General features: G+C 42.8%; 1 protein-coding gene across 3 annotated transcripts in view; it reads left to right on the top strand.

Moving 5' to 3' along the window:
* Positions 1-25,566, top strand: part of LOC144508105 (semaphorin-3D-like) — a 283,772-nt gene that overhangs the window by 118,279 nt on the left and 139,927 nt on the right. For all 3 annotated transcript variants that reach the window (XM_078235999.1, XM_078236000.1, XM_078236001.1), the window contains exons 5-8: positions 1,373-1,492; positions 1,691-1,784; positions 20,069-20,197; positions 22,998-23,140. In XM_078235999.1, coding sequence (XP_078092125.1) covers positions 1,373-1,492; positions 1,691-1,784; positions 20,069-20,197; positions 22,998-23,140 — 486 coding nt within the window. The remainder of the gene's footprint in view (positions 1-1,372; positions 1,493-1,690; positions 1,785-20,068; positions 20,198-22,997; positions 23,141-25,566) is intronic.

Here is a 25,566-nt window from a genome sequence, read left to right on the forward strand (position 1 = left end):
ACAGACCAAAGAGTCTGACAAATTTTCAACACCTATACCATTACAATATTTGTTGCAAATATTTCCGAAAGTGTAGCAGTCTTACCAGTGTTATGGTAATATGCTTTTCTTTGAGAGTTGATTGTGATAATTTCTTGTTTAAAATAATACCTGGAGTAAGTCTCTCTTTATGGCTCACCCAGTCTATGCAGTCTATGTCCTCAGCTAAACCGATTAAAAACAGAACAACACAAATTAATCTATTTCCCCCAACCCTCCACACCCCGCTGTAATGAATTTATTGTTGATCCTTTGCTTTACAATTATTTAACTCCATGGCAATTTGGTCACATGATCAGTTACTGGAAACAAACTGGTTTTTGCAAGGAATTACTTTGCAGAGGAAACTAGTTCTGAAAGGGACCATTTTGGAACATAAAATACAGTTTTTATTTTTCCCCAAAGTACATGTGCCATCACATAGTGCAGTTCTCAATTATGAAATCTCATAATTTTTTGTTATTGCTTAAGATGGTCTTGGGGAACGTGTTTGGATTGCTCCTCGAACCTGAATTGTAGGATAGACTGATTGACCTTTTTTCTAAGAAAATTCTAAGAAAGCGTGTCATGCTAAAGGACTTTCATCAAAAGCCAGAAAATGCGAATCCCAGATCCAAGCAGCACTGTGGCTCAGAACTGAAGAAGAGTCATATTGGACTGGGCTGTCTGTGCAGATGCTGCCAGACCTGTTGAATTATCCCATCACTTACTGTTTCTATTACAACACGATGACTCAGCTCGTTTCACCCCCAGCATTAACATTTTCAATTTTACGCTTCAAAGCATGTTCCATTCCTTCACAATTATCGAACACCAGGCCTCATGCAGAAATCAGAGTGTGTGGGGACTGAAGGATGCTGGCATGGTGCAAACACAAAGCTCAGTAACGTTCTAGTGCTTTGCACTGCTAATCTTGAGGCTAAGATAAAATGGCCCATGTGTCCTCATTTCCCTGACTGCCTCATCACACCTCCCTACCACCCCCCCCCCCCCCCCAACCCCAACAAACAGGGTAATTTGAGAATCTCTACGATAATAAGTAACTCGAACAGCCACGGGTTTATATTTCTGCTGTTGTATATGTTTTCTTTTGTAATTTTCCATGGGATGTCACAGTGTTTAATTGTTTTAATTTTTTAAAGGATATTGTGACTGATGCAAACAAATCTGCCCAGAAGTTTGCAGCGAGGGTTACAAAACACAGCAAACAATTTACTGCAGAGCTCTGTAGGGACAATACACAGAGGAGCAATGATCAATAAAGTCAGAACCCAACACTGTGAATCTATTCCTTTCATGCCTTTGCTAATGGTTCTTTCTGTTTCCTGAACAGAGAGAGTGTGCAAATTTCATCAGGGTCCTTCATAATTATAACAAGACCCATGCGTACGTCTGTGGCACTGGAGCCTTCCATCCGATGTGTGTCTTTATTGAGCTGGGACCCCGGGCAGAGGTAATGTAATTTTAGCTACTGTTATAAGTGGTGCATGGCAGGGAAAGCAGTAAATGGAATGAATATCATCCATCATCTACCTTCAAAGGGATTTTCACAACACTTTGTTGATATTTTACATAGATGATACACACTTAATACAAAGAAATTCATTCATTCAAAACATATTTCTGAGCGGTAATCTTTATTTTTTATCAGGAGCCTGTATTTCGACTGGACCCTCACAGTCTTGAGTCTGGAAGATTGAAATGTCCCTTTGACCCTCAGCAACCTTTTGCCTCAGTGTTAACAGGTAAAAAACAACATTGCCCCTTTGTTCCCAAACCTAATGAAGTGAGAATTCCTCGGGCTGGAACACAGCAGCCAAGTGTTATTTACACTTTCATTCTGACTCTTTGTTTGTGTAAGGAAAGAAGTTCCAATTATTTGTCAGAATTAATATCTTTGTAATTATCATCTGGGGAAAACAACCAGCATCTATCATTAACATTTTAAGATTTGAGCAAAGCGGTTTTTATAAGGTTTGTAATGTAAGGTTTTTATACCCAGTAAAAATTGTTACGATATATTTCATAATGGAAGTTGGAAATTTTGAATGTCAAATTTAAAACTTTACTCCGATGGGTTTGAAACTCACACATCTGCATCTTTGATTACATTTCTGAAGAGTCACATTCCTTTGAACCGTCATTGAATGCATTCCCAATCATCATTTGACGTGTTTTAATATCTCTAAAACTGGGCGTCGAGACACAAAACCCACGTTTGTGTTGCTGGAGCATCTTAGATACTGAACCAATGAGATCTTTGGCCAATTGAACACTTCTAGCCTCCACACACTGATGCTAATTCCCCTTTGCCCAATTCCCTCTATATCCCTGGTCCATGCACCAAGCCCCTTGCCCAGTGAATAAGGGCAGGTACAGTGGCAATGAGTTATTGACTGATGTTGCCCATCAATGCAGCCCTGACCTACTGACATGTCCATGGCGAGTTGTCAATAAATTAAGCAAGCGAACTGGCATCGATTTGCTCAGTGAGGTCAACATGGCACCAATGTTTGGACCAGGATATTGGTTGGTTCCCTTGTCTGCCGGTGATTTTGGGCAGTACCTAAACAGCCCACTGGGTGAGATTACTGAATCTAATCCTTCTAATCCATCCAAATAGCACTCTATCTCCAGTTGAGCAATCACAATTGATCAAAGGCAGTGTTGTAATGGTATTGTCATTGGACCAGTAATCCATGGACAATGCTCTAGATTCAAATCCCAGCACAGCAGATGGTGAAATTTGAATTCAATAAAAATCAGGAATTAAACGTGTAATGATAACCATGAAAGCCTTGTTGATTGTTGTAAAAATCTGGTTCATTAATGTGCTTGGGGGAAGGATTTTAGGGATGGGCAGTAAATGCTCGCCCAAACAGCCATGCCCACATCCCATCGATTTTTTTAAATCTCACATATTTAAAGGGATAGACTTTGCTCAATAATTTTACAAAACATTAACCCCATGACACTTCTGTTACATGTGATGCAATAAGCTATATTTGTAGAACATCATTAGTGTCCTGAAACACCCAAAGGAGCTTGAGAGATCGAAGGATGACATTGAGCCACATGAGGAGATATTAGGTCAGGTAACCAAAATTTTGGTCAAAGAGGTTTTCAGGAGGAGAACGAGGTAGCGAGGTGGAGAGGTTTTTAGGAGGTGAGGGAGGTAGCGAGGTGTTAGGTTTTCAGGAGGGGAGGGAGGTAGCGAGGTGGAGGGGTTTTTAGGAGGTGAGGGAGGTAGCGAGGTGTTAGGTTTTTAGGAGGAGAACGAGGTAGCGAGGTGGAGAGGTTTTCAGGAGGGAATTCAAGAGCTCAGGACAGAGGCAGCTGAAGACACCAGTGATGGAGTGATTAAAATTAGGGCTGCACAAGAGACCAGAATTCAAGGAGTGTAGGTATCTCAGAGATTTCTGGGGCTTCGGGAGATTGCAGAGATAGGGTGAGGCCACAGAGCAATTTGAGAACAAGGATTAAAATGTTAAAATCGCAATGCTGCTTAACTGGGAGCCAAATGTAGGGATGGTCGGGGAACAGGACTTGATGTGAGTCAACACATGGGCAACAGAGGTTTGGATGTTCCCAGGTTTACAGCTGGTAGAATGTGGGAAACCAGCCAGGATGTGTTGGAATAGTTGAGTATAGAGGCAATGACGGCATGAGTGAGTGTTTCAGCAGTAGATGAGCTGAGGTAGGAGTGAAGTCAGGTCATGTTATGGAGGTGGATATAGGCAGTCTGAGTAAAGGTGCCATGTCTCAAAACTAGCAACCTCAGGACTTGGAGTGGCACGGTGGCACAGTGGTTATCACTGCTGCCTCACAGCACCAGAGACCCAAGTTCGATTCCCGGTTTGTGTCACTGTCTGTATGGAGTTTGCACGTTCTCCCCGTGGCTGCGTGGGTTTCCTCCGGGTGCTCCGGTTTCCTCCCACAGTCCAAAAGTGTGCGGGTTAGGTCAATTGGCCATGCTAAATTGCTCCTTAGTGTCAGGGGGAATGGCTAGGGTAAATGCATGGGGTTATGGGGATCGGGCCTGGGTGGGATCGTGGTTGGTGCAGATTCGATGGGCCGAATGGCCTGCTTTTGCACTGTAGGGATTCTATGATGACTGAGCCTATGCCAGATTGTGGCTCTTGCCAGATTTCAGTTTTGATGGTTTGGCCGATGGGTGGTTTGGGTCAGGCTGAGTTGGGTGGGGCCCATGGTCACTCGGAATGCAGGAATAGACTGGCACACAGCATCAATGCAGCGCCGAGCCAAGTTGTTCAGGTGAGTCTTTAATTTTTTAAATTAAAATTGATGCACTGCACATTCTAACAATGTAGGTTTTGTACATCTCCAGTTTTTTGACAGCCAGATGTCAGACACTGTCCTGTAACACGAAGCAAATGAGGTCGGGAACTCAACTTGGGATCAAATGTGACATCAAGGTTCTGAACAGACTGACTTAATCTCAGACTGTTAGTATATCAAGTTGTGATATATTAATACATTTAGTTGGAAGATTCAGAGACCAGGCCCGACTGCAGTATAGTCCTGGTGTGGTTTTTGTTGTTCCTTTAGGCTTGGGGTCTTTGACTAGAATTCCTTGTGTGGATTCTTCTCATGACTTTTTCTTTTGGAATTTAGTCTGCTGGTGGAATCACTAGCTTCCCAAGGCAAGCCTGTGTACTGGCAGCAGGCATGACATGAATGTTAAAGTTTTAAAGTTCATTTATTAGTGTCACCAGTAAGCTTATATTAACACTGCAATGAAGTTAGTGTGAAAATCCCCTAGTCACCGCACTCCGGCGCCTGTTCGGGTACACTGAGGGAGAATTTAGCATGGCCATTGCACCCGAACCAGTAGGTTATCGGAATGTTGAACCATTGCTCCCCATAACGTATAAGTCATAAGAGCTCCAGTGATAACTATCTCATAGAAGAATCTCATAATTTAAATGTGGATTACAGGGTCAAAGGTAGGGTTCTGAAGACTGTGGAGGAACAGAGAGATCTTGGGGTCCATATCCACAGATCTCTAAAGGTTGCCACTCAAGTGGATAGAGCTGTGAAGAAGGCATATAGTGTGTTAGCTTTTATTAACAGGGGGTTGGAGTTTAAGAGCCGTGGGGTTATGCTGCAACTGTACAGGACCTTGGTGAGACCGCATTTGGAATATTGCGTGCAGTTCTGGTCACCTCACTATAAGAAGGATGTGGAAGCGCTGGAAAGAGTGCAGAGGAGATTTACCAGGATGCTGCCTGGTTTGGAGTGTCGGTCTTATGAGGAAAGGTTGAGGGAGCTGGGGCTGTTCTCTCTGGAGCGGAGGAGATTGAGGGGAGACTTAATGGAGGTTTATAAAATGATGAAGGGGATAGATCGAGTGAACGTTCAAAGACTATTTCCTCGGGTGGATGGAGCTATTACAAGGGGGCATAACTATAGGGTTCATGGTGGGAGATATAGGAAGGATATCAGAGGTAGGTTCTTTATGCAGAGAGTGGTTGGGGTGTGGAATGGACTGCCTGCAGTGATAGTGGAGTCAGACACTTTAGGAACATTTAAGCGGTTATTGGATAGGCACATGGAGCACACCAGGATGGTAGGGAGTGGGATAGCTTGATCTTGGTTTCAGATGAAGGTCGGCACAACATCGTGGGCCGAAGGGCCTGTTCTGTGCTGTACTGTTCTATGTTCTATGTTCTAGAACCCCTACAATGTAGAAGGAAGCCATTCAGCCCATCAAGTCTACACTGACCATAATCCCACCCAGGCCCTATTCCCGTAACCCCACGTATTTACCCTGCTTATCCCCTGACACTACAGTCAATTTACCACGGCCAACCAACCTAACCCGCACATCTTTGGACTGTGGGAGGAAACCGGAGCACCCGGAGTAAACCCACGCAGACACGGGGAGAATGTGCAAATTCCACACAGACAATGACCCGAGGCCGGAATTGAACCCAGGTCCCTGACGCTGTGAGGCAGCAGTGCAAACCATCGTGCCACCATGCCACCCTCTGTAATATCTGAGATGTTTCTTTCTCTGTCTCATTGCCCTGACCAATGAAGATGACGCCTTCCCTTTCATTACTTTATTTTGTGATACAGGAACTGTTAAATGCGCCTAAGCACATGATGTCCAGATGTGAATGAACCTGAGATTGATAAATAATTAATTTATGTCAAAGAAATAATTGAAGTGAGGACCCCTGAAAAATGGAGTTTTATCACGAAGCTTTTTAATGAGTTCCAATAGTTGTGCTGAATTATATCTATAGAAAGCATTGACATCTGATACCAGTGAATCAGTGTGAACCCATTACTCATAGTGTTTAATGAGAGCCTCACCCCTTGGAACCAGTGAATCTATATTCTGAAAGCAGTTTAACCATGGCTATACTTTTATCCAAATATAATGAGCAACATGATTTCTGATCCTTGCACCATAAATTGTAAGAATGCCGAAGAAATTTCACTCACAAATCTTTCCGACTGTGATGTCTAAGATTTCTTTGACTTTGAACATGTTGTGAAAAACGCTAAGAGATCCACACTGTCAGGGGGTTGTCAAAGGAAAGCGATTCTTCAGAGGACAGGCAGAACAATCGAAGCTGCAGTCAGACATTAGTCAGATGAAGTTTCCATTACAGTGAGGTGGAATTTGTTATAAATTTATCAACAGGTAAACCAGTGTTATTGACAGAGGGGAGGGATCTTGTTGTTTGCTGGTAGAAGTAGCTTTAATCAGCCTTGTGAACGAATAAAACCCCAGGGCTTTATCCATCAACATAGTTACAGAGGCGGTTGAGAAATGCAAAACAGTAATACACGCAGTGATCTTCAGTAACATTAAAAGCAATGGGAGTGACACAAGGAGTATGTGCAGAACTCGAGATTTCTTTTATTACTGTTGTCCAATGCTTTTTGTTGTATTGCACTCATGAAAGCAACAAGATCAGAAATCATGAAAGGAAATGAACTCTCACCAAGTTAGTAACATAGGACAATACACATACGTGATAGGTTCATTCATTTACATGTTTATTCACATTTTGGGTATCGACTGTAATCATCAAGGAAGAAATAGCGAGACATCTGGATATAAATTGTCCCATTGGTAAGACGTAGCATGGGCTCATGAAGGGCAGGTCATGTTTGACTAATTTGGTGGAATTCTTTGAGAACATTACATGTGCAGTGGACAATGGGGAATCTGTGAATGTGGTGTATCTGGACTTTCAGAAGGCATTTGACAAGGTGCCGCACCAAAGACTGCTACATAAGATAAAGGTGCACGGTGTTACGGGTAATGTATTAGCATGGATAGAGGATGGGTTAACTAACAGAAAGCAAGGAGTGGGGGTAAATGGGTGTTTTTCTGGTTGGCGATCAGTGACTAGTGGTGTGCCTCAGGGATCATTGTTGGGACCGCAATTGTTACAATTTACATAGGTGATTTGGAATTGGGGACCAAGTGTAGTGTGTCAAAATTTGCAGATGACACGAAGATGAGTGGCAGAGCAAAGTGTGCAGAGGAAGCTGAAAGTCTGCAAAGGGATATAGATAGTTTAAGTGAGTGGGCGAGGGTCTGGCAGATGGAGTACAATGTTGGTAAATGTGAGGTCATTCATGTTGGTAGGAATAACAGCAAAATAGATTATTATTTAAAACGTAAAAAATTGCAGCATGCAAAACAGTAATACACGCAGTGATCTTCAATAACATTAAAAGCAATGGGAGTGACAGAAGGACCTGAGTGTCCTTGTGCAGGAATCTCAAGCAGTTGGTTTGCAGGTGCAGCAGGTCATTAAGAAAGCAAATGGAATTTTGTCCTTTATTGCTAGAGGGATAGAGTTTAAAAACAGCGAGGTTATGTTGCAGCTGTATGAGGTGCTGGTGAGGCCACACCTGGAGCACTGTGTACAGTTTTGGTCTCCTTACTTGAGAAAGGATATACTGGCACTGGAGGGGCTGCAGAGGAGATTCACTAGGTTGATTCTGGAGTTGAGTGGGTTGGCTTATGAGGAGAGACCGAGTAGACTGGGGCTAACTCATTGGAATTCAGAAGAATGAGGGGAGATCTTATAGCAACATAGAAGATTATGAAGGGAATAGATAAGATAGAAGCAGGGAAGTTGTTTCCACTGGCAGGTAAAACTAGAACTAAGGGGCGTGACCTCAAAATAATGGGGAGCAGATTTAGGACTAAGTTGAGGAGGAACTTCTTTACACAAAGGGTTGTGAATCTGTGGAATTCCCTGACCAGTGAAGCAGTTGAGGCTACCTTGTTGAATGTTTTTAAGGCAAGGATAGATACATTTTTGAACAGTAAAGGAATTAAGGGTTATGGTGAGCCGAGGGGGGTGGGGGGGGGGGGGGGTGTAATTGGAACAGAGTCCACGAAAAGATCAGCCATGATCTTATTGAATGGCGGAGCAGGCTCGTGGGACCAGATGGCCTACTCCTGCTTCTAATTCTTATGTTCTTATTTTGTTCTTTGTAAGGCCTGGTCTTCCTTGGATCGTGGTTTGGGTTAGGTCCCACCGCTGCCTGAGGTCAGTGGCATTGACTATCATGTGTGAAAAATAAAATAAAAGTATCAGGATGAAACATTGCGAGAAATAGGTGCATTGAACATAAGAACATAAGAACTCAGAGCAGGAGTAGGCCATCTGGCCCCTCGAGCCTGCTCTGCCATTCAATAAGATCATGGCTGATCTTTTTGTGGACTCAGCTCCACTTACCCACCCACTCACCATAACCCTTAATTCCTTTATTGTTCAAAAATCTATTTATAAGAGCATTGGTTGATAGTCAGATCCATTGACAAATAAGCAAAAACAGAATTTCAAAAGTGGGTGACAATGTTCACAGTGGAAATGATGGAGAACATTGGGCATTAATTAGATTAATATTTACATCTATAATCGATGTAGATTATGGCCTTGACTTTAACTAGCAATAATGGGTTATGCGACGTTTCTCTTGTATTTTAGGCTGGACTGGGGCAAGAGTGAAGTTTCAGGAAATTGGTCGCTGGGATGAACGGAGTGTCCGACAATGAGAGACTGAGTGAATCTATTCTCTGGAATTTGGAAAAATGACAGGCGATCTGATTGAAAGACAAGATTCTGAAGGGACTTGACAGGGTTGATGCTGAAAGTTGATTCAGTGGAATCTAGAACATGGGGTGGGAGGCACATTCTGAGGATAAGATGATTACTTAGGACTGAGATGAGAATTTTCTTTACCCAGTCTTTGGTACTTTCTATCCTGGTGGGTCGTTGCTGCTCCATCATTGAATATATTTAGGGCTGGGACAGACAGATTTTTGGTTTCTCAGGGAGTCGGGGGATATGGGAAGTGGATGATAAGGGTAGTTGAGGCAAGAGATTAGCCATGATTGTATTCAGTGGTGAGACAGGTTTGGGAAACAGTCTACTCCTATTTCAATTTCACCCTGGGTTTTTGAAGGAAGGTGCAAATTGACTTCTATTCATTTTGCTCCTCCATGATGGAAGGTCAGAAGGAAGCCCATTCAATGCTAGTGATTGCTTTACCAGCCAGGCTACTGAAAATAGCAAAGAATTGGAAACAATATGTATCTCAGGGGCTAATAGACGGGAACATGCCGGTGCAAGCATAGATAACACCTGTTGGAGATCACAGTTGGCCATCAACATGTGATGAGCATTTGTTGGACTGAAGTACCTCTTATTTCAGTATCTCTTCATGAAGGTTAAGTATTTTAAAAGATTTCATGAGTGTAAGGATCAGGCACCAGTTAGTTACAGTTTCAAGCTGCACAGACCTTGAGGCAAGACATTGCACTCTGGGTAGGAATTGTAGTCATCCCAAGAAAGCCTGGAACCAGAGGGGTTTCACAAGTTGCTCTCCTGTTTGCCTTGAAATTACTCAATTTGGTAGCTTAGTCTCTGATCAAAATATTTGGCACACAAATGACATTTATTGCTTTCTGAAGCAATGGGAGAATTCAGTTCAAATCCTTCTGTGTCCAGAAAGTAATTGTTCTCCAGGCCAGGCTACCCCTGAATACTTTCAATGCTACTCAGTGTAAAGGAGGCAGAGGCTTGTCTGTGGGAGCTCGGGTCTGTGTTGAGCATGAGAAAAATGATCTAAAAGATGGAATGCAACACAATTTAAAATCTTTGCAATGATGTAAATCTACATTCAAGATAGAGAAATCACTTCAACTGCAGCTGGGTTATTATCCTGGGCATGGATGGCAGACAGACTAATGATGGGTTGCTGTTTTCTCCACCTTGTTAGCAAATCTACTGCATGTTGCACATGAGATGGTTTTGGTTATTGTCTGCAGGGAGTGAGACTTGTTCTACAGTCTCTGCAATGTTAACAACATGTTATAATGTGTTAGTAATCCATTGCAGTATCTCTCACTACTGTAATGAGGTGACTTTTCCACTTCTCACGCTGAGCAGAGACTGTTAAAAGTAATTATTTGAACCCCAAACAGCCACCAGACAGAAATGGTTTCTATTAATTCACTCTATCTGTGCTGTAGTTGAATAGACGTGCAGGGGTTGGGATGGTTTTATGTCTGTGCACTGTTACTAAACCAATCTGTAGGCTTCATGTGCCGTCTTTCTCACCTCTCCTTCCCCGACCTCCCCTAACACTGAACAGGACTCTCACCTTATTAAATTACAGGAAGCATGGGATTTGAAATTATATTTCACAGTCAGAACAATTATTTTGCAATAATTCTATAGCGTCCACAGGACATAACCAATTTGTTGCAGAACTGCAAAACTCTAGAGAGGTCTCATTTACTATGTTGAATAAAGTATATTGATGCTCATTCAAATCTTTATTATACCTGGTGTAGGAAAGTTTAACATTGAGGATGGCTATAAAAGTATAGAACGTTTCTCAGTTTTGTGGAACATCAATTTAATGTTTAAAGTTTAATCCAACCAAAGACAAAAGGATAATTCATGAATTATTGTTCACTTTTCTCTCTGAGCTATGGACTCAGGCAGTTAGATTAAAATATTAAGTTAACTTGCAGCCTTGGTACGAAATAATTAATTTCTGATTTGGAAAACATGTCTTGAAAAAATAATGGAAATATGCAGAGAGTGAGTTCAGAGAAAGCAGCACTGGTTTCAGCATACAGTCCAAAAACTCTCTGTGCACACTGTCTCATTGCAATGACTTAGTTCAGTCATTAGTAACGATAGTTCTTCAACAAGCTCGAGCTTCGTGCTAATTGATAATGAGTGCGAGAGCTGCTGAAAACACCCTCAATAATTACTGTCAAAATGTTTTGGATTGAGATTGTAGAAGACACCACGGAAGTTGATGGGGGAACAACTGGCTATTTCAGGGAGCTTATTTCTTCAGAAGCTCATAAAGAGCATCATCTGTTCCCCAATAACACGGAGAACACTGAACACACAGTCAGGGTGGAATTTTCCATTCCCCGCACAAAGTGCTGGTTGAGGCGAGAAACTCGGTGTGGGGCTCACCGGATGTACAGCCGGCTTATCTCTCCAGATAATCCAGCACTTTGCAGAAAAATCTGGACGCATGGCCCACACCGTCACGCTGGTGGAGCAGGGCTGGAAAAAACCAGCAGCTGGAAATCTTGAGATCCACCCCCAACCTCCACATGTCACGTCAGTAAGGGCGGGATTCCAAATGTGAGGAGATGAAATGGCAGCGAAGCCCCCTAATTATATTGGAAATTATTGAAATGGAGTTCTTGACCCTCCTGGTGGGAATCTCACTACATCACCAGCACAGGGCAGAGAGAATCCAGAAACAAAATCTTGCCGGCAAGATTCTTGTTTTCTGCGTCTCATGAAATTTTGCACTGTTTTGTGCTCACGGTGAACATGGGCACAAAATCCCAAATCCAACAGGCTACTAAACAAGGTTTAAGTTTTAAGTTTATTTATTAGTGTCACAAATAGGCTTACATTAACACTGCAATGAAGTTACTGTGAAAATCCCCTAGTCATCACACTCCGGTGTCTATTCTGGTACACTGAGGGAGAATTTAGCATGGCCAATACACCTAAGCCACATGTCTTTCGACTGTGGGAAGAAACCGGAGCACCCAGAGGAAGCCCACGCAGACACGAGGAGAATGTGCAAACTCCACACAGACATTGACCCAAGCCGGGAATTGAACCCAGGTACCTGGCGCTGTGAGAATTGAACCCAGGTCCCTGGTGTAGTGCTGACCACTGTGCCACCCAGTTGAGGCTACAGCAACAGCTGATAGATCAGCCTAAGTGCAGGAGTGACAACATCTAAAATAGTCAACAAACTCTTTAATATCTAGCTGATTATCTGTCCACTATCGATATACTAATCGATGATCTCGCTAATCTGACATAGAAGCAAAACCGATCAGCGGTCTGTCAGATACAGATTAACCATGGCTAGCATTGCAGCCTATCTGCACATTTCCGCACTGTGCTTTCAGATTATTGGATAATGATAAAAAGGAGAGTGTCTGAATGTTATTATTTCCCACTCCTGAACTGAGGATACTGACTGAATGTCTTCGTTATCAGCTAATTCAGCACATCGTTGAGACAGAACAGGAACCTTGCTCTGAAATCTCGGTATTGTAGCGAGTGGTACATTCATCCACACAATTATTCTAAATCATTCTTAAAAATGACTTTCAGAAAAAAATTGTATTGTTTACTTCTTGGTTTCCTGTTATTAATGTTATTAACATAGAACATAGAACATAGGACAGTACAGCACAGAACAGGCCCTTCGGCCCACGATGTTGTGCCGAGCTTTATCTGAAACCAAGATCAAGCTATCCCACTCCCTATAAGACCATAAGACATAGGAGCGGAAGTAAGGCCATTCGGCCCATCGAGTCCACTCCACCATTCAATCATGGTTGATTTCAACTCCATTTACCCGCTCTCTCCCCATAGCCCTTAATTCCTCGAGAAATCAAGAATTTATCAATTTCTGTCTTGAAGACGCTCAACGTCTCGGCCTCCACAGCCCTCTGTGGCAATGAATTCCACAGACCCACCACTCTCTGGCTGAAGAAATTTCTCCTCATCTCTGTTCTAAAGTGACTCCCTTTTATTCTAAGGCTGTGCCCCCGCGTCCTAGTCTCCCCTGTTAATGGAAACAACTTCCCTACGTCCATCCTATCTAAGCCGTTCATTATCTTGTAAGTTTCTATCAGATCTCCCCTCAACCTCCTAAACTCCAATGAATATAATCCCACGATCCTCAGACGTTCATCGTATGTCAGGCCTACCATTCCTGGGATCATCCGTGTGAATCTCCGCTGGACCCGCTCCAGTGCCAGTATGTCCTTCCTGAGGTGTGGGGCCCAAAATTGCTCACAGTACTCCAAATGGGGCCTAACCAGTGCTTTATAAAGCCTCAGAAGTACATCCCTGCTTTTGTATTCCAAGCCTCTTGAGATAAATGACAACATTACATTTGCTTTCTTAATTACGGACTCAACCTGCAAGTTTACCTTTAGAGAATCCTGGACTAGGACTCCCAAGTCCCTTTGCACTTTAGCATTATGAATTTTGTCACCGTTTAGAAAATAGTCCATGCCTCTATTCTTTTTTCCAAAGTGTACGACCTCGCACTTGCCCACGTTGAATTTCATCAGCCACTTCTTGGACCACTCTCCTAAACTGTCTAAATCTTTCTGCAGCCTCCCCACCTCCTCAATACTACCTGCCCCTCCACCTATCTTTGTATCATCGGCAAACTTGGCCAGAATGCTCCCAGTCCCGTCATCTAGATCGTTAATATATAAAGAGAACAGCTGTGGCCCCAACACTGAACCCTGCGGGACACCACTTGTCACCGGTTGCCATTCTGAGAAAGAACCTTTTATCCCAACTCTCTGCCTTCTGTCTGACAGCCAATCGTCAATCCATGTTAGTACCTTGCCTCGAATACCATGGGCCCTTATTTTACTCAGCAGTCTCCCGTGAGGCACCTTGTCAAAGGCCTTTTGGAAGTCAAGATAGATAACATCCATTGGCTCTCCTTGGTCTAACCTATTTGTTATCTCTTCAAAGAACTCTAACAGGTTTGTCAGGCACGACCTCCCCTTACTAAATCCATGCTGACTTGTCTTAATCCGACCCTGCACTTCCAAGAATTTAGAAATCTCATCCTTAACGATGGATTCTAGAATTTTGCCAACAACTGAGGTTAGGCTAATTGGCCTATAATTTTCCATCTTTTTTCTTGTTCCCTTCTTGAACAGTGGGGTTACAACAGCGATTTTCCAATCCTCTGGGACTTTCCCTGACTCCAGTGACTTTTGAAAGATCATAACTAACGCCTCCACTATTTCTTCAGCTATCTCCTTTAGAACTCTAGGTGTGCTCCATGTGCCTATCCAATAACCGCTTAAATATTCCTAAAGTGTCTGACTCCACTATCACTGCATGCAGTCCATTCCACATCCCAACCACTCTCTGCGTAAAGAACCTACCTCTGATATCCTTCCTATATCTCCCACCATGAACCCTATAGTTATGCCCCCTTGTAATAGCTCCATCCACCCGAGGAAATAGTCTTTGAACGTTCACTCGATCTATCCCCTTCATCATTTTATAAACCTCTATTAAGTCTCCCCTCAGCCTCCTCCGCTCCAGAGAGAACAGCCCCAGCTCCCTCAACCTTTCCTCATAAGACCTATCCTCCAAACCAGGCAGCATCCTGGTAAATCTCCTCTGCACTCTCTCCAATGCTTCCATATCCTTCTTATAGTGAGGTGACCAGAACTGCACACAATATTCCAAATGTGGTCCCACCAAGGTCCTGTACAGTTGCAGCATAACCACATGGCTCTTAAACTCCAACCCCCTGTTAATAAAAGCTAACACACTATAGGCCTTCTTCACAGCTCTATCCACTTGAGTGGCAACCTTTAGAGATCTGTGGATATGGACCCCAAGATCTCTCTGTTCCTCCACAGTCTTCAGAACCCTACCTTTGACCCTGTAATCCACATTTAAATTAGACCGACCAAAATGAATCACCTCACATTTATCAGGGTTAAACTCCATTTGCCATTTTTCAGCCCAGCTTTGCATCCTATCTATGTCTCTTTGCAGCCTACAACAGCCCTCCACCTCATCCACTACTCCACCAATCTTGGTGTCATCAACAAATTTACTGATCCACCCTTCAGCCCCCTCCTCTAAGTCATTAATAAAAATCACAAAGAGCAGAGGACCAAGCACTGATCCCTGTGGCACTCCGCTAGCAACCTGCCTCCCGTCCGAAAATTTTCCATCCACCACCACCCTCTGTCTTCGATCAGATAGCCAGTTACCTATCCAATCGGCCAACTTTCCCTCTATCCCACACCTCCTCACTTTCATCATAAGGTCCCCCTTATCAAACGCCTTACTAAAATCCATGTATATGACATCAACTGCCCTACCTTCATCAACACACTTAGTTACCTCCTCAAAAAATTCTATCAAATTTGTGAGGCACGACTTGCCCTTCTCGAATCCGTGCTGACTATCCTGGATTAATCCGCATCTTTCTAAATGGTTGTAAATCCCATCCCTAAGGACCTTTTCCATCAATTTACCAACCACCGAAGTAAGACTAACCGGTCTATAATTACCAGGGTCATTTCTATTCCCTTTCTTAAACAGAGGAACAACATTCACCACTCTCCAGTCCTCTGGCACCATCCCCGTGGACAGTGAGGACCCAAAGATCAAAGCCAAAGGCTCTGCAATCTCATCCCTTGCCTCCCAAAGAATCCTAAGATATATTTCATCAGGCCCAGGGGACTTATCGACCTTCAGTTTATTCAAAACTGCCAGTACATCCTCCCTCCGAACATCTATTTCCTCCAGCCTATTAGCCTGTAACCCCTTCTCTTCCTCAAAAACATGGCCCCTCTCCTTGGTGAACACTGAAGAAAAGTATTCATTCATCACCTCGCCTATCTCCACTGACTCCATACACAAGTTCCCACTACTGTCCTTGACCGGCCCTAACCTCACCCTGGTCATTCTTTTATTCCTCACATAAGAGTAAAAAGCCTTGGCGTTTTCCTTGATTCGACCCGCCAAGGACTTCTCATGTCCCCTCCTAGCTCTCCTAAGCCCCTTTTTCAGCTTTTTCAGGGAAGAGATTGCTTTTTAAATTGTGCGTCTGCCAACTATTTTCCCCTTACAGATCAACACATTTCTGGCGAAATTATTTAAAAAGTTATTAAAAAGTCACATTAATTGCAGTGTTTTTACACACTGAAGCACAGCAAGCTCACGCAGCCTGAGGGGGCCAATTACTTTTATTTATTCTTTCATGGGATGTGGGTTTCGCTGGCAAGGCCAACATTTGTTGCCATTCCTAATTGTCCTTGAACTGAGTGGTTTGTTGGGCCATTTCAGAGGGCAGTTAAGAATCCACCACACTGATGTCGATCGGGAGTCACATGTAGGTCAGACCATGTAAGGATGACATTCGGCACCCTCTCCTTTCCTTCTCTATGAACGAGATGCTTTGTCTGTATAGCGCGCAAGAAACAATACTTTTCACTGTATACTAATACATGAGACAATGATAAGTCAATCAAATCAAAGTATGGCAGATGCTCTTCCCTAAAGAACATTATTGAATGAGATAGGTTTTTACAACATAAGAACAAGGAACAGGAGTAGGCCATCTGGCCCCTCGAGCCTGCTCCGCCATTCAATAAGATCATGGCTGATCTTTTCATGGACTCAGCTCCACTTACCTGCATGCTCACCATAGCCCTTAATTCCTTTACTGTTCAAAAATGTATCTGTCCTTGCCTTAAAACATTCAGTGAGGTAGCCTCAACTGCTTCACTGGGCAGGGAATTCCACACATTCACAACCCTTTGTGTGAAGAAGTTGCTCCTCAACTCAGTCCTAAATCTGCTCCCCCTTATTTTGAGACCATGCTCCCTGGATCTAGTTTCACCTGCCAGTGGAAACAACTTCCCTGCTTCTATCTTATCTATTCCCTTCATAATCTTCTTTGTTTCTATAAGATCTCCCCTCATTCTTTCTGAATTCCAATGAGTATAGCCCCAGTCTACTCAGTCTCTCCTCATAAGCCAACCCTCTCAACTCTGGAATCAACCTAGTGAATCTCCTCTGCACCCCCTCCAGTGCCAGTGTATCCTTTCTCAAGTAAGGAGACCAAAACTGTACACAATACTCCAGATGTGGCCTCACCAGCACCTTATACAGCTGCAACATAACCTTGCTGTTTTTAAACTCCATCCCTCTCGCAATGAAGGACAAAATTCCATTTGCCTTGTTAACTACCTCTGCACCTGCAAACCAACTCCTTATGATTCTTGCACAAGGACACCCAGGTCCCTCTGCACAACAGCATGCTGCAATGTTTTACAGCAATTGATGATAATTACAAGGTCACCATTTTCAAGACTATTTTTTTTCCAGATTTTATTAATTGAATTTAAATTTTACCAGCTGTCATGCTGCGATTTGAACCCATGTCCTCAAAGCTTTAGTCTGGGCCTCTGGATTACTCGTCCAGTGACATTAACACAATCCTACCATCTTCCCTTAACTGTTGAAGGCTGGACCTGTGGGATATGTGGAGCATGAATCTAATATCTCCCCTCCAGAAGAGATAGCAAATACTTCCTGCACAATGTGTTGTGAAGTTTGAAGTTCACATCTGTGTCTAAACATTTCATGAACAATTGTACAATTGGTTACTTTTGCTGAATACAGGAACCAGGTACAGGTCCTAAAGTTTGGGAATATTTGGAAATATTTTAAAGACTTACTTGATCAGCTCCCACGCACTTCCCACAGAACAATTGGAACTTTTATCAACCCTCTTTCCTCTTACCTGAACACCTGGAGGGGATTGGGGTGGGAGGGAAGATAAACATATCTACTTATTATCTTTAAATGTTAGATTTGATAATATTCCTTGAGCATCAGAAAGTTTATTCCATTTTTGAAATTTCTGCTGTTAAATATGAATTTCAGCTGACTCCAAGGCATGCAGGACCGAATGACTACCAGGGTATTAATAGAATGTTAACAACTGCGTCTTGAGAAAGGGCAGTGCAGGATGGGCCATGGTCATTGCATGCTTGTCAGTTGTGTAAATAGTAATTAGTTTGTTCATTTTTCAATGTGACATCGACCGACAGGAATGTACAATCAATACCAGTCTGACAGTGAGGCCCAAGTTCCGATTGATGGCCACTGTAAACAGTCCCATTAAGGGGCAGTTCGAGGAAGCTAGGGTATTGATGACCACTTCATTTATTTGGTTAAAGTTCAAGTGTTTGAAAAGGAAGATGCCTTGCCCAAAATAATCATTCTGTACGAAGCTATTTGAGCAGCTCCTGTTTCGATGTGTTATGCTTTTTAAACACATATTTCTTGCACCAGTCGAACCAGCAAAATGAGAACTTACTCCGTGTAAAATAATATATCCCCTGAAATAACACCGTGATGTTTGTTCTGAAAATATTTTCAAATAGAGCTTTACTTTAGTCCAAAATGTATTTTCTTTATAATAATTTTTTTTAAGAGAAAACATTTGGAAATATTTTAAAGTGTATCACATTATTAAGAATTTCCCAACAACTAACAAGAAAAGTGAGACCATGTAATTCAACGAGCACTTTGATGTAACAGCACAAACAGCTGTTAGTGCTTCAAGGAAATACTTATTGCACAATCCACCCACTTCAGTTCACATCTGTGTAACACACTCGCTGGGATCTCTGGCCTCCCCACAGTGGCAGGAGGTGGCCGATCCTTGGCCAATGGTGGGATTGTCCAGTCCCACCACTGTCAATGGGATTTCCCTTTGATTCCACCCCATGTCATCGGGAAACCCGCGGTGAAAGTGCGCCATCGACGGCACCGGAAGATCCCACCGGTGTGAAGAGTCGGAAGAACGTGCAGTCAGTTTTTCATGAGTGATTATGTGTTTGCGTTACTGTTACTAAATTAAATAATGTGTGTGCTAATATTAAAGTTTAAGTTTGTGACTCGCAGAACTTACTCTCAGAAACATATGAGGAATGGAGCAAACAGAGAGACTAACAAAAGCTGCCCATAATCCTATTCATTATCTTATTCAAGAAAAAAGATAGACAAAAAAACAGGAAACAACAGGCCAGTTAGTCTAACAACCCTCTAAACCTTCTGACCTTAAGTTAAATCTATGCCCCTCATGATTGATGCCTCTACCAAGGGGAAAAGTTTCTTCCTGCCTACTCTATCCAAGCCCCCCATAATTCTATACATTTCAATCTTGTTCCCCCCTCAGTCTCCTCTGCTCCAAGGAAAACAACCCCAGTCTATCCAATCTCTCTTCATAAATAAAACTCTCCAGCCCAGGCAACATCCTGGTAAATCTCCTCTGCACCTTTTCTAGTGCTATCACATCCCTCCTATAATGTAGATTCCAGAACTGCACACAATACTCCAACTGTGGCTTAACCAACATTTATACAGTTCCAGCATAACTTCCCTACCCTCAACTCTATGCCTCAGCTAATAAAGGCAAATATACCATATACCTTCTTAACCACTTTATCCACCTGTCCTGCTACCTTAAGCGTACCGGTGTACATGCACACCAAGTTTCCTCTGATCCTCATGCTTCCCAGGGTCCTGGCGTTCATCATGTATTCCCTTGTTTTGTTTGTCCTGTCCAAGTGCATCACCTCCCACTTATCCAGATTGAATTCCATTTCTCACTGACCAGCCCATCTGACTAGCCCATCTATATCCTCCTGTAATCTAAGGCTATCCTCTTCACTATTCTGTGAACTTACTGATCAGCCCTCCGACATTCAAGTCTAAATCATCTTTCTAAACCACAAACAGCAAGGGCCCCGACACTGATCCCTGTAGGATGCCACTGGACTCATCATCCGCATATTTTTGAACTGTTTTCTAATTGACGAGACATGATGAAATGATTTCTTCTGTTAACTGATTGGATCTAATTTTTACTCATCTTCTATTTCCAGGAGAATATCTTTATGCTGGTACAGCTTCCGACTTCCACGGCAGGGATACTGCTTTCACCCGTTCGCTGGGACCAGCGTCTAACCACTATTACATACGGACAGATCTCTCCGAGCATTACTGGCTCAATGGTACGGATTTACTTCCACTTCTTTGTTTCATTTTAAGTTATTGAATAAAGTTTAGTGGATGTCAAGTAAATAGTGCTGAGATTCAGACCATTTTTATATCACTTGTACTCGTTATGTTTGACGCTGATGGGTTTATGAACGAATAACCTGGCCAATGCCTCATGGCTTTCTCTGGAAACATGTCTTCATAAAAACTATTGCTGTTCATGTGAGTCAGGACACATTCAGCAAATGCATTATTTAAGAACATTAAAACAACCTCGATAATAAATGTTGGCATTACACCAGTGTTTAGCATAAAGTGATATCAGTTTGTGATCTTAATGTGACCAAACATGTTGATAGAAGCTTTTTGGCTGTGTTAGAGCAGGCAGTGAGAGTGGGAGAGAGTTTCCTGGTCACTGCAGAAGGCAACACTAACTCACTCCAGCATAATCATGGACCAATCCAATGAAAGTCCATGGTAACCAACACCCTCTTTGGTACCTGAAGGAGGAGGGTTTTATGATACACATTAACACAAAGTGACAGCATAATATAGAGGCAGATAGATTATCTGGGAAGTACAAGACCACCTGTGGAATGTATTCTCAAACCATTCAACTTTCACACTTGTCAAAGCAGATTTTGAAAGCGGATTCTTGTGAATTATATCATATTAAAACTACTTTAATATTATGAGAGAAGTAATACGACCTCCTACTGTATTAAATAATTCAGCATCTAGGATGTGGAACACTGTGTACATATCCAAGCGTGTCTATCACTGACCTCAGGTTAATGTGAAGCAGATAACTGTGGTGTGTTATAATGATGTAAAGACAACAATCGCTCATAAGGGATTGCGCAACCGTAGTGGTTTCTCCATTAATTCTTGGTACATGTGGACATGTATACACGGATAAAACATTTGTGGATGTCAGCATCCGATGCCTGTGTGTCTACCTGTGTGTGTGTGTCTGTGTGTGGCTGTCTGTGTGTGTGTCCGTGTGTGTGTGTCTGTGTGTGGCTGTCTATGTGTGTGTGTCTGTGTATGTGTCTGTGTGTGTGTTTGTGTGTGTGTGTCAGTGTGTGTGTCTATGGGTGTGTGTCTGTGTGTGTGTGTGTGTCTGTGTGTGTGTGTGCGTGTCTGTCTGTGTACGTGCGTGTCAGTCTGTGTGTGTGTGTGTCTGTCTGTGTGCGTGTGTGTGTGTGTGTCTGTCTGTGTGTCTGTGTGTGTGTGTGTGTGTGTATGTTTGTGTGTGTCTGTCTGTGCGTCTGTGTGTGTGTGTGTGTCGTTCTGTGCGTCTGCGTGTGTGTGTGTGTGTCTGTCTGTGTGTCTGTGTGTGTGTGCTCTGCTCCAGATTGAAACGAAACTAATGAAACTGAGGCTAAATCACCTGACACACTTCCCCTAAAGTGATCACATGCTGCTGGCATGTCAAAGCATATTACAACAGTAACATATCTGGAGCCTTCTCGCTCTACATTATCACATATGTAGGTACAAGTCTGAGAATTGGTGTCTGTACTTTAATGGAGTTGAAGATATGTCATTGTTGAATGGAGTTTCTCTGGGAGCAGCACTGACTAAAGTTACAACTAAGTTTATAGATTGTGCACGGACAACACAGAGGCTAGTGTAAAAAAAAATCCGCCTGTACATCCTGGAACAACGTTCTTCCCTTTGTGCATTGAACAGTCTTCTTATCGGAGAGGACTTGGATCCAACTCTGATCACATGAAAATGAGGAGGGTTGTCCTACATTTGCTCATCCATCCTAAAAGACAATCTTACACTCCTCCATTGAACTGTCGTTTGCCTCAGTTACTTTACTGTAAAGTCCATTCAAATGTTAGTTATTCTGTTCTTCCTGACATTTGCTTTCGCTTGAAAATCAGAGACTGAAGGGTGGCCAGACAGAAGTTTACAAAATTATGAGAGGCAGGAATAGAATGGATAGTCAGAATCTTTTTCCCAGGGTAGAAATATCAATTACTCGGGGACGTAGATTTAAGGTAAAAGGGGGAAAGTTTAAAGGAGATGTGAGGGGCAAGTTTTTTACACAGAGGGTGGTAAGTGCCTGGAATGTGCAACCAGAGGAAGAGGTAGAAGCAGATACAATAGCGACGTTTAAGAGGCATCTTGACAGATACATGAATAAGCAGCGAAGAGGGGGATATAGAACACGTAGAGACAGAAGTCTTTAGTTTAGAAAGGCATCATGTGTTAACATGATGTGTTGGCTTGGTGGGCTGAAGGGCCTGTTCCTGTGCTGTACTGTTCTTTGTTCTAAGTTGCTCTTTCACCAGTTTTATGTTACTTCCTCCAAATGCATTTCCAATAGTATCAGAAAAGGCTCATGGTATCAATGAAGAGTGGGTGAAGGTGGGTAGGGCAGTAGAGAGACATGGTTTGCCACTGCCTTCTGCAGATTCTGGCTAACTAGGAAACTCTCCCACTCGTACCATCTGCCACAGCATGTTCGAGGAATTTACCGGTTCTTGGCCAAACCACAAATGTGCCATCAAGTTCCGGTGTGGGACTTGAACCCAGAGGCAGGGACTTGACCCATTGCACCAAAAACCTCTCACCCTTTTCCGAGTGATATTGAGCATTTTAAACAAACACTGGGAGGAAAATGGGGGGGAGGGGGGGGGGGAGCGGAGACTGCATGAATCTTAAAAGAAATGTAACTTCGAAATCAAAAGGCTATCAATGATGTCTTTTCAAGTCTTTGAATATAAAATGTCATTTGCAGTTTGCCAATATACTCCTCAATGTTTCTCTGTGCACTAAGCAACAACGTTTCATTTACAGAAGCTAAGTTTATCGGAGCATTTTCCATTCCGGACACATACAACGTAGATGACGACAAGATATATTTTTTCTTTCGGGAAGCGACAGAGGACAGCAGCACCTTGGACAAGTCCATTTTCTCTCGGATTGCACGGGTTTGTAAGGTGGGCAGAGCATTTTAACATTGTTAATTTATTGTGCATGCAAAGTGAGGAGTTACTTGATTCACACAATCGAGTTCATGCTACTTACTCTACAACTCATTAAATATCAGAACTTTGCAAGTGGGTTTCTTCTCTTCTGCCTGAAGACAGTAACTCTTCCCGGTGACTGCAGAGACATTGGCCGCTTTGACAAAGGGTCATCTGGACTCGAAACGTCAGCTCTTTTCCCTCCCTACAGATGCTGCCAGACCCGCTGAGATTTTCCAGCATTTTCTCGTTTTGGTAACAGATTCCTGGTACCTGAAGCAAACTCTGATGAGGCTAATAATGAGTGCTGATAGGCGAGTGTTCATGGATTCAGGTCGGGACTGGTTAGCAGTTAGCAGTAATTTGGAATGGTGGCTGGGTTTCCCCTCCCCCGTTTGTGAACATTGAGATCGATTGTAGCACACTGTTCTAGCCCAGCATAACACCAGGTGGCTCAACATGGACCAGGGTTAACCCCAGTCTGTGCAAAAGCTGAAAACTCTATTTCGGTCCAATTCTTCTATTTCTATGTTGTTCGAAAACTCTTGGTTACGAGTCTGTGAACAGTGTGATAGGAAGACAAGTTCTTATTTTGTAGTACGTTCACTGAGTATGCCGCTGACTTTGACATGCTACATGTTGTATTTCAGTTTTTATTCCTAAAAAGTCTTTATTTTGTTGTGGATTGCTGTTAAGCAAATCTTCATGAAAGCTGTATATTCATCTTCGAAGCTTCTGAAGGTTGGTGATGTGGGGGGGAGGGGGGCTAATTAGCCCCCGCGACAGACACAGCCACAGATTTAGGAACACTAACTTTAGAATGAATGATAGATGATGGGAATGTAAGCCAGCCAGGGCTGTTGCCATAGAAGACAGCTCTGCATAATTAGCAAATATTTCTCATTTAAAACATGTATTTTGAATTTTGCTAGATGGATGTGTTTTGCTTTTGGTCACATTTTGTGAAACTTCATTCAGTGACAAAATACAGAATGAGGGAAGAAGCAATAGATTGACTGGCGGCAGTAATGCTATCAGCAGTGATCGGGAACAAGATGGCTACCAATGCTAGCCTTATGAATAGAGTCATACAACTCGGAGAGATAACGCAGGTGGCGAGCAGACATGAAGAATTTCTCAGGGTCGGACGAGAGTCACATGGGTTCAATTCGGTAGGAATCATTCTCTGTCTATATTGGTTTAGATTCCTTCATATTTCAGAGTTTCAGAGATCCTCACTCTAACCATCACCTGTTCATGTTCACCTCAGTTTGGCCTAAATTCAAACCACAAATTAATTTGCATGTTCATCCCTTAGCAAAAGCCGACCCCAACATAAAAATGTACAAAAGATTGCTTTGGAATTTGTTGGAGAAGATTAGCTGGAAGTTATGCTTCAATATTTCTATTAAGTTGAATATAACATTAAAATAACATAACTCCTGTATTATGTCCAGTTCTGTGTGCAGAATAATTTGAGGCAATTCAAGTGCACAGGATATACATAGGAAACTGAAAAAACATTTGTGCAGCTGTTCCATCCATCTGAAGCAGCACAATAAGGAAGTCTGGCATGTAGACCAATAAAATAACCTGTTCCACCCTTAGAGATTGGCTTCATCAACCACAGCACAGTGTATTTTCCCCTCAAACACCAACTCTCACAGTAAGTGTTCATTTATTATCTCATCCTGGAACACACACACTCTCAGGGCTTACATGTTAACCCTGTAGAAATGATATGATACATGCACAAAATTTAGTGTGCCACTGTATGTTCTACGTACATCTATGGAATAAAATAACCAAAATGTATAATGGAGTGGATGTTCCAGTTTTTGATGTGGTTGAGTGTCTTTTGAACAGAATAAGTGATTTTGAATTTAACAGGGCGGCACAGTGGCACAGTGGTTAGCACTGCTGCTTCACAGCGCCAGGGACCCGGGTTCGATTCCCGACTTGGTTCACTGTCTGTGTGGTGTTTGCACATTCTCTCTGTGTCTGCATGGGTTTCCTCCGGGTGCTCCGGTTTCCTCCCGCAGTCCGAAAGGTGTGTTGGTTAGGCGGATTGGCCATGCTAAATTCTCCCTCAGTGTACCCGAACCGGTGCCAGAGTGTGGTGACTAGGGGATTTTCACAGTAACTTCATTGCGGTATTAATGGAAGCCTACTTGTGACACTAATAAATAAATAAATAAAATTACCCAGGCCCACTCCATCTGCATAATTCCATTAATTCCCCTAACCTACACATCTTTGATACTAAGGGGTAATTTGTCATGGCCAATCCACCTAACCTGCACATCTTTGGACTGGGAATGGAATCCAGAATTGAACCCAGAGGAAGACTCGGGGAGAACGTGCAGACTCCACACAGGCAGTGACCCAAGGCCGGAATC

This window comes from Mustelus asterias, chromosome 19 (assembly GCF_964213995.1).
Source record: "Mustelus asterias chromosome 19, sMusAst1.hap1.1, whole genome shotgun sequence".
In the NCBI taxonomy this organism is placed as follows: Eukaryota; Metazoa; Chordata; class Chondrichthyes; order Carcharhiniformes; family Triakidae; genus Mustelus; species Mustelus asterias.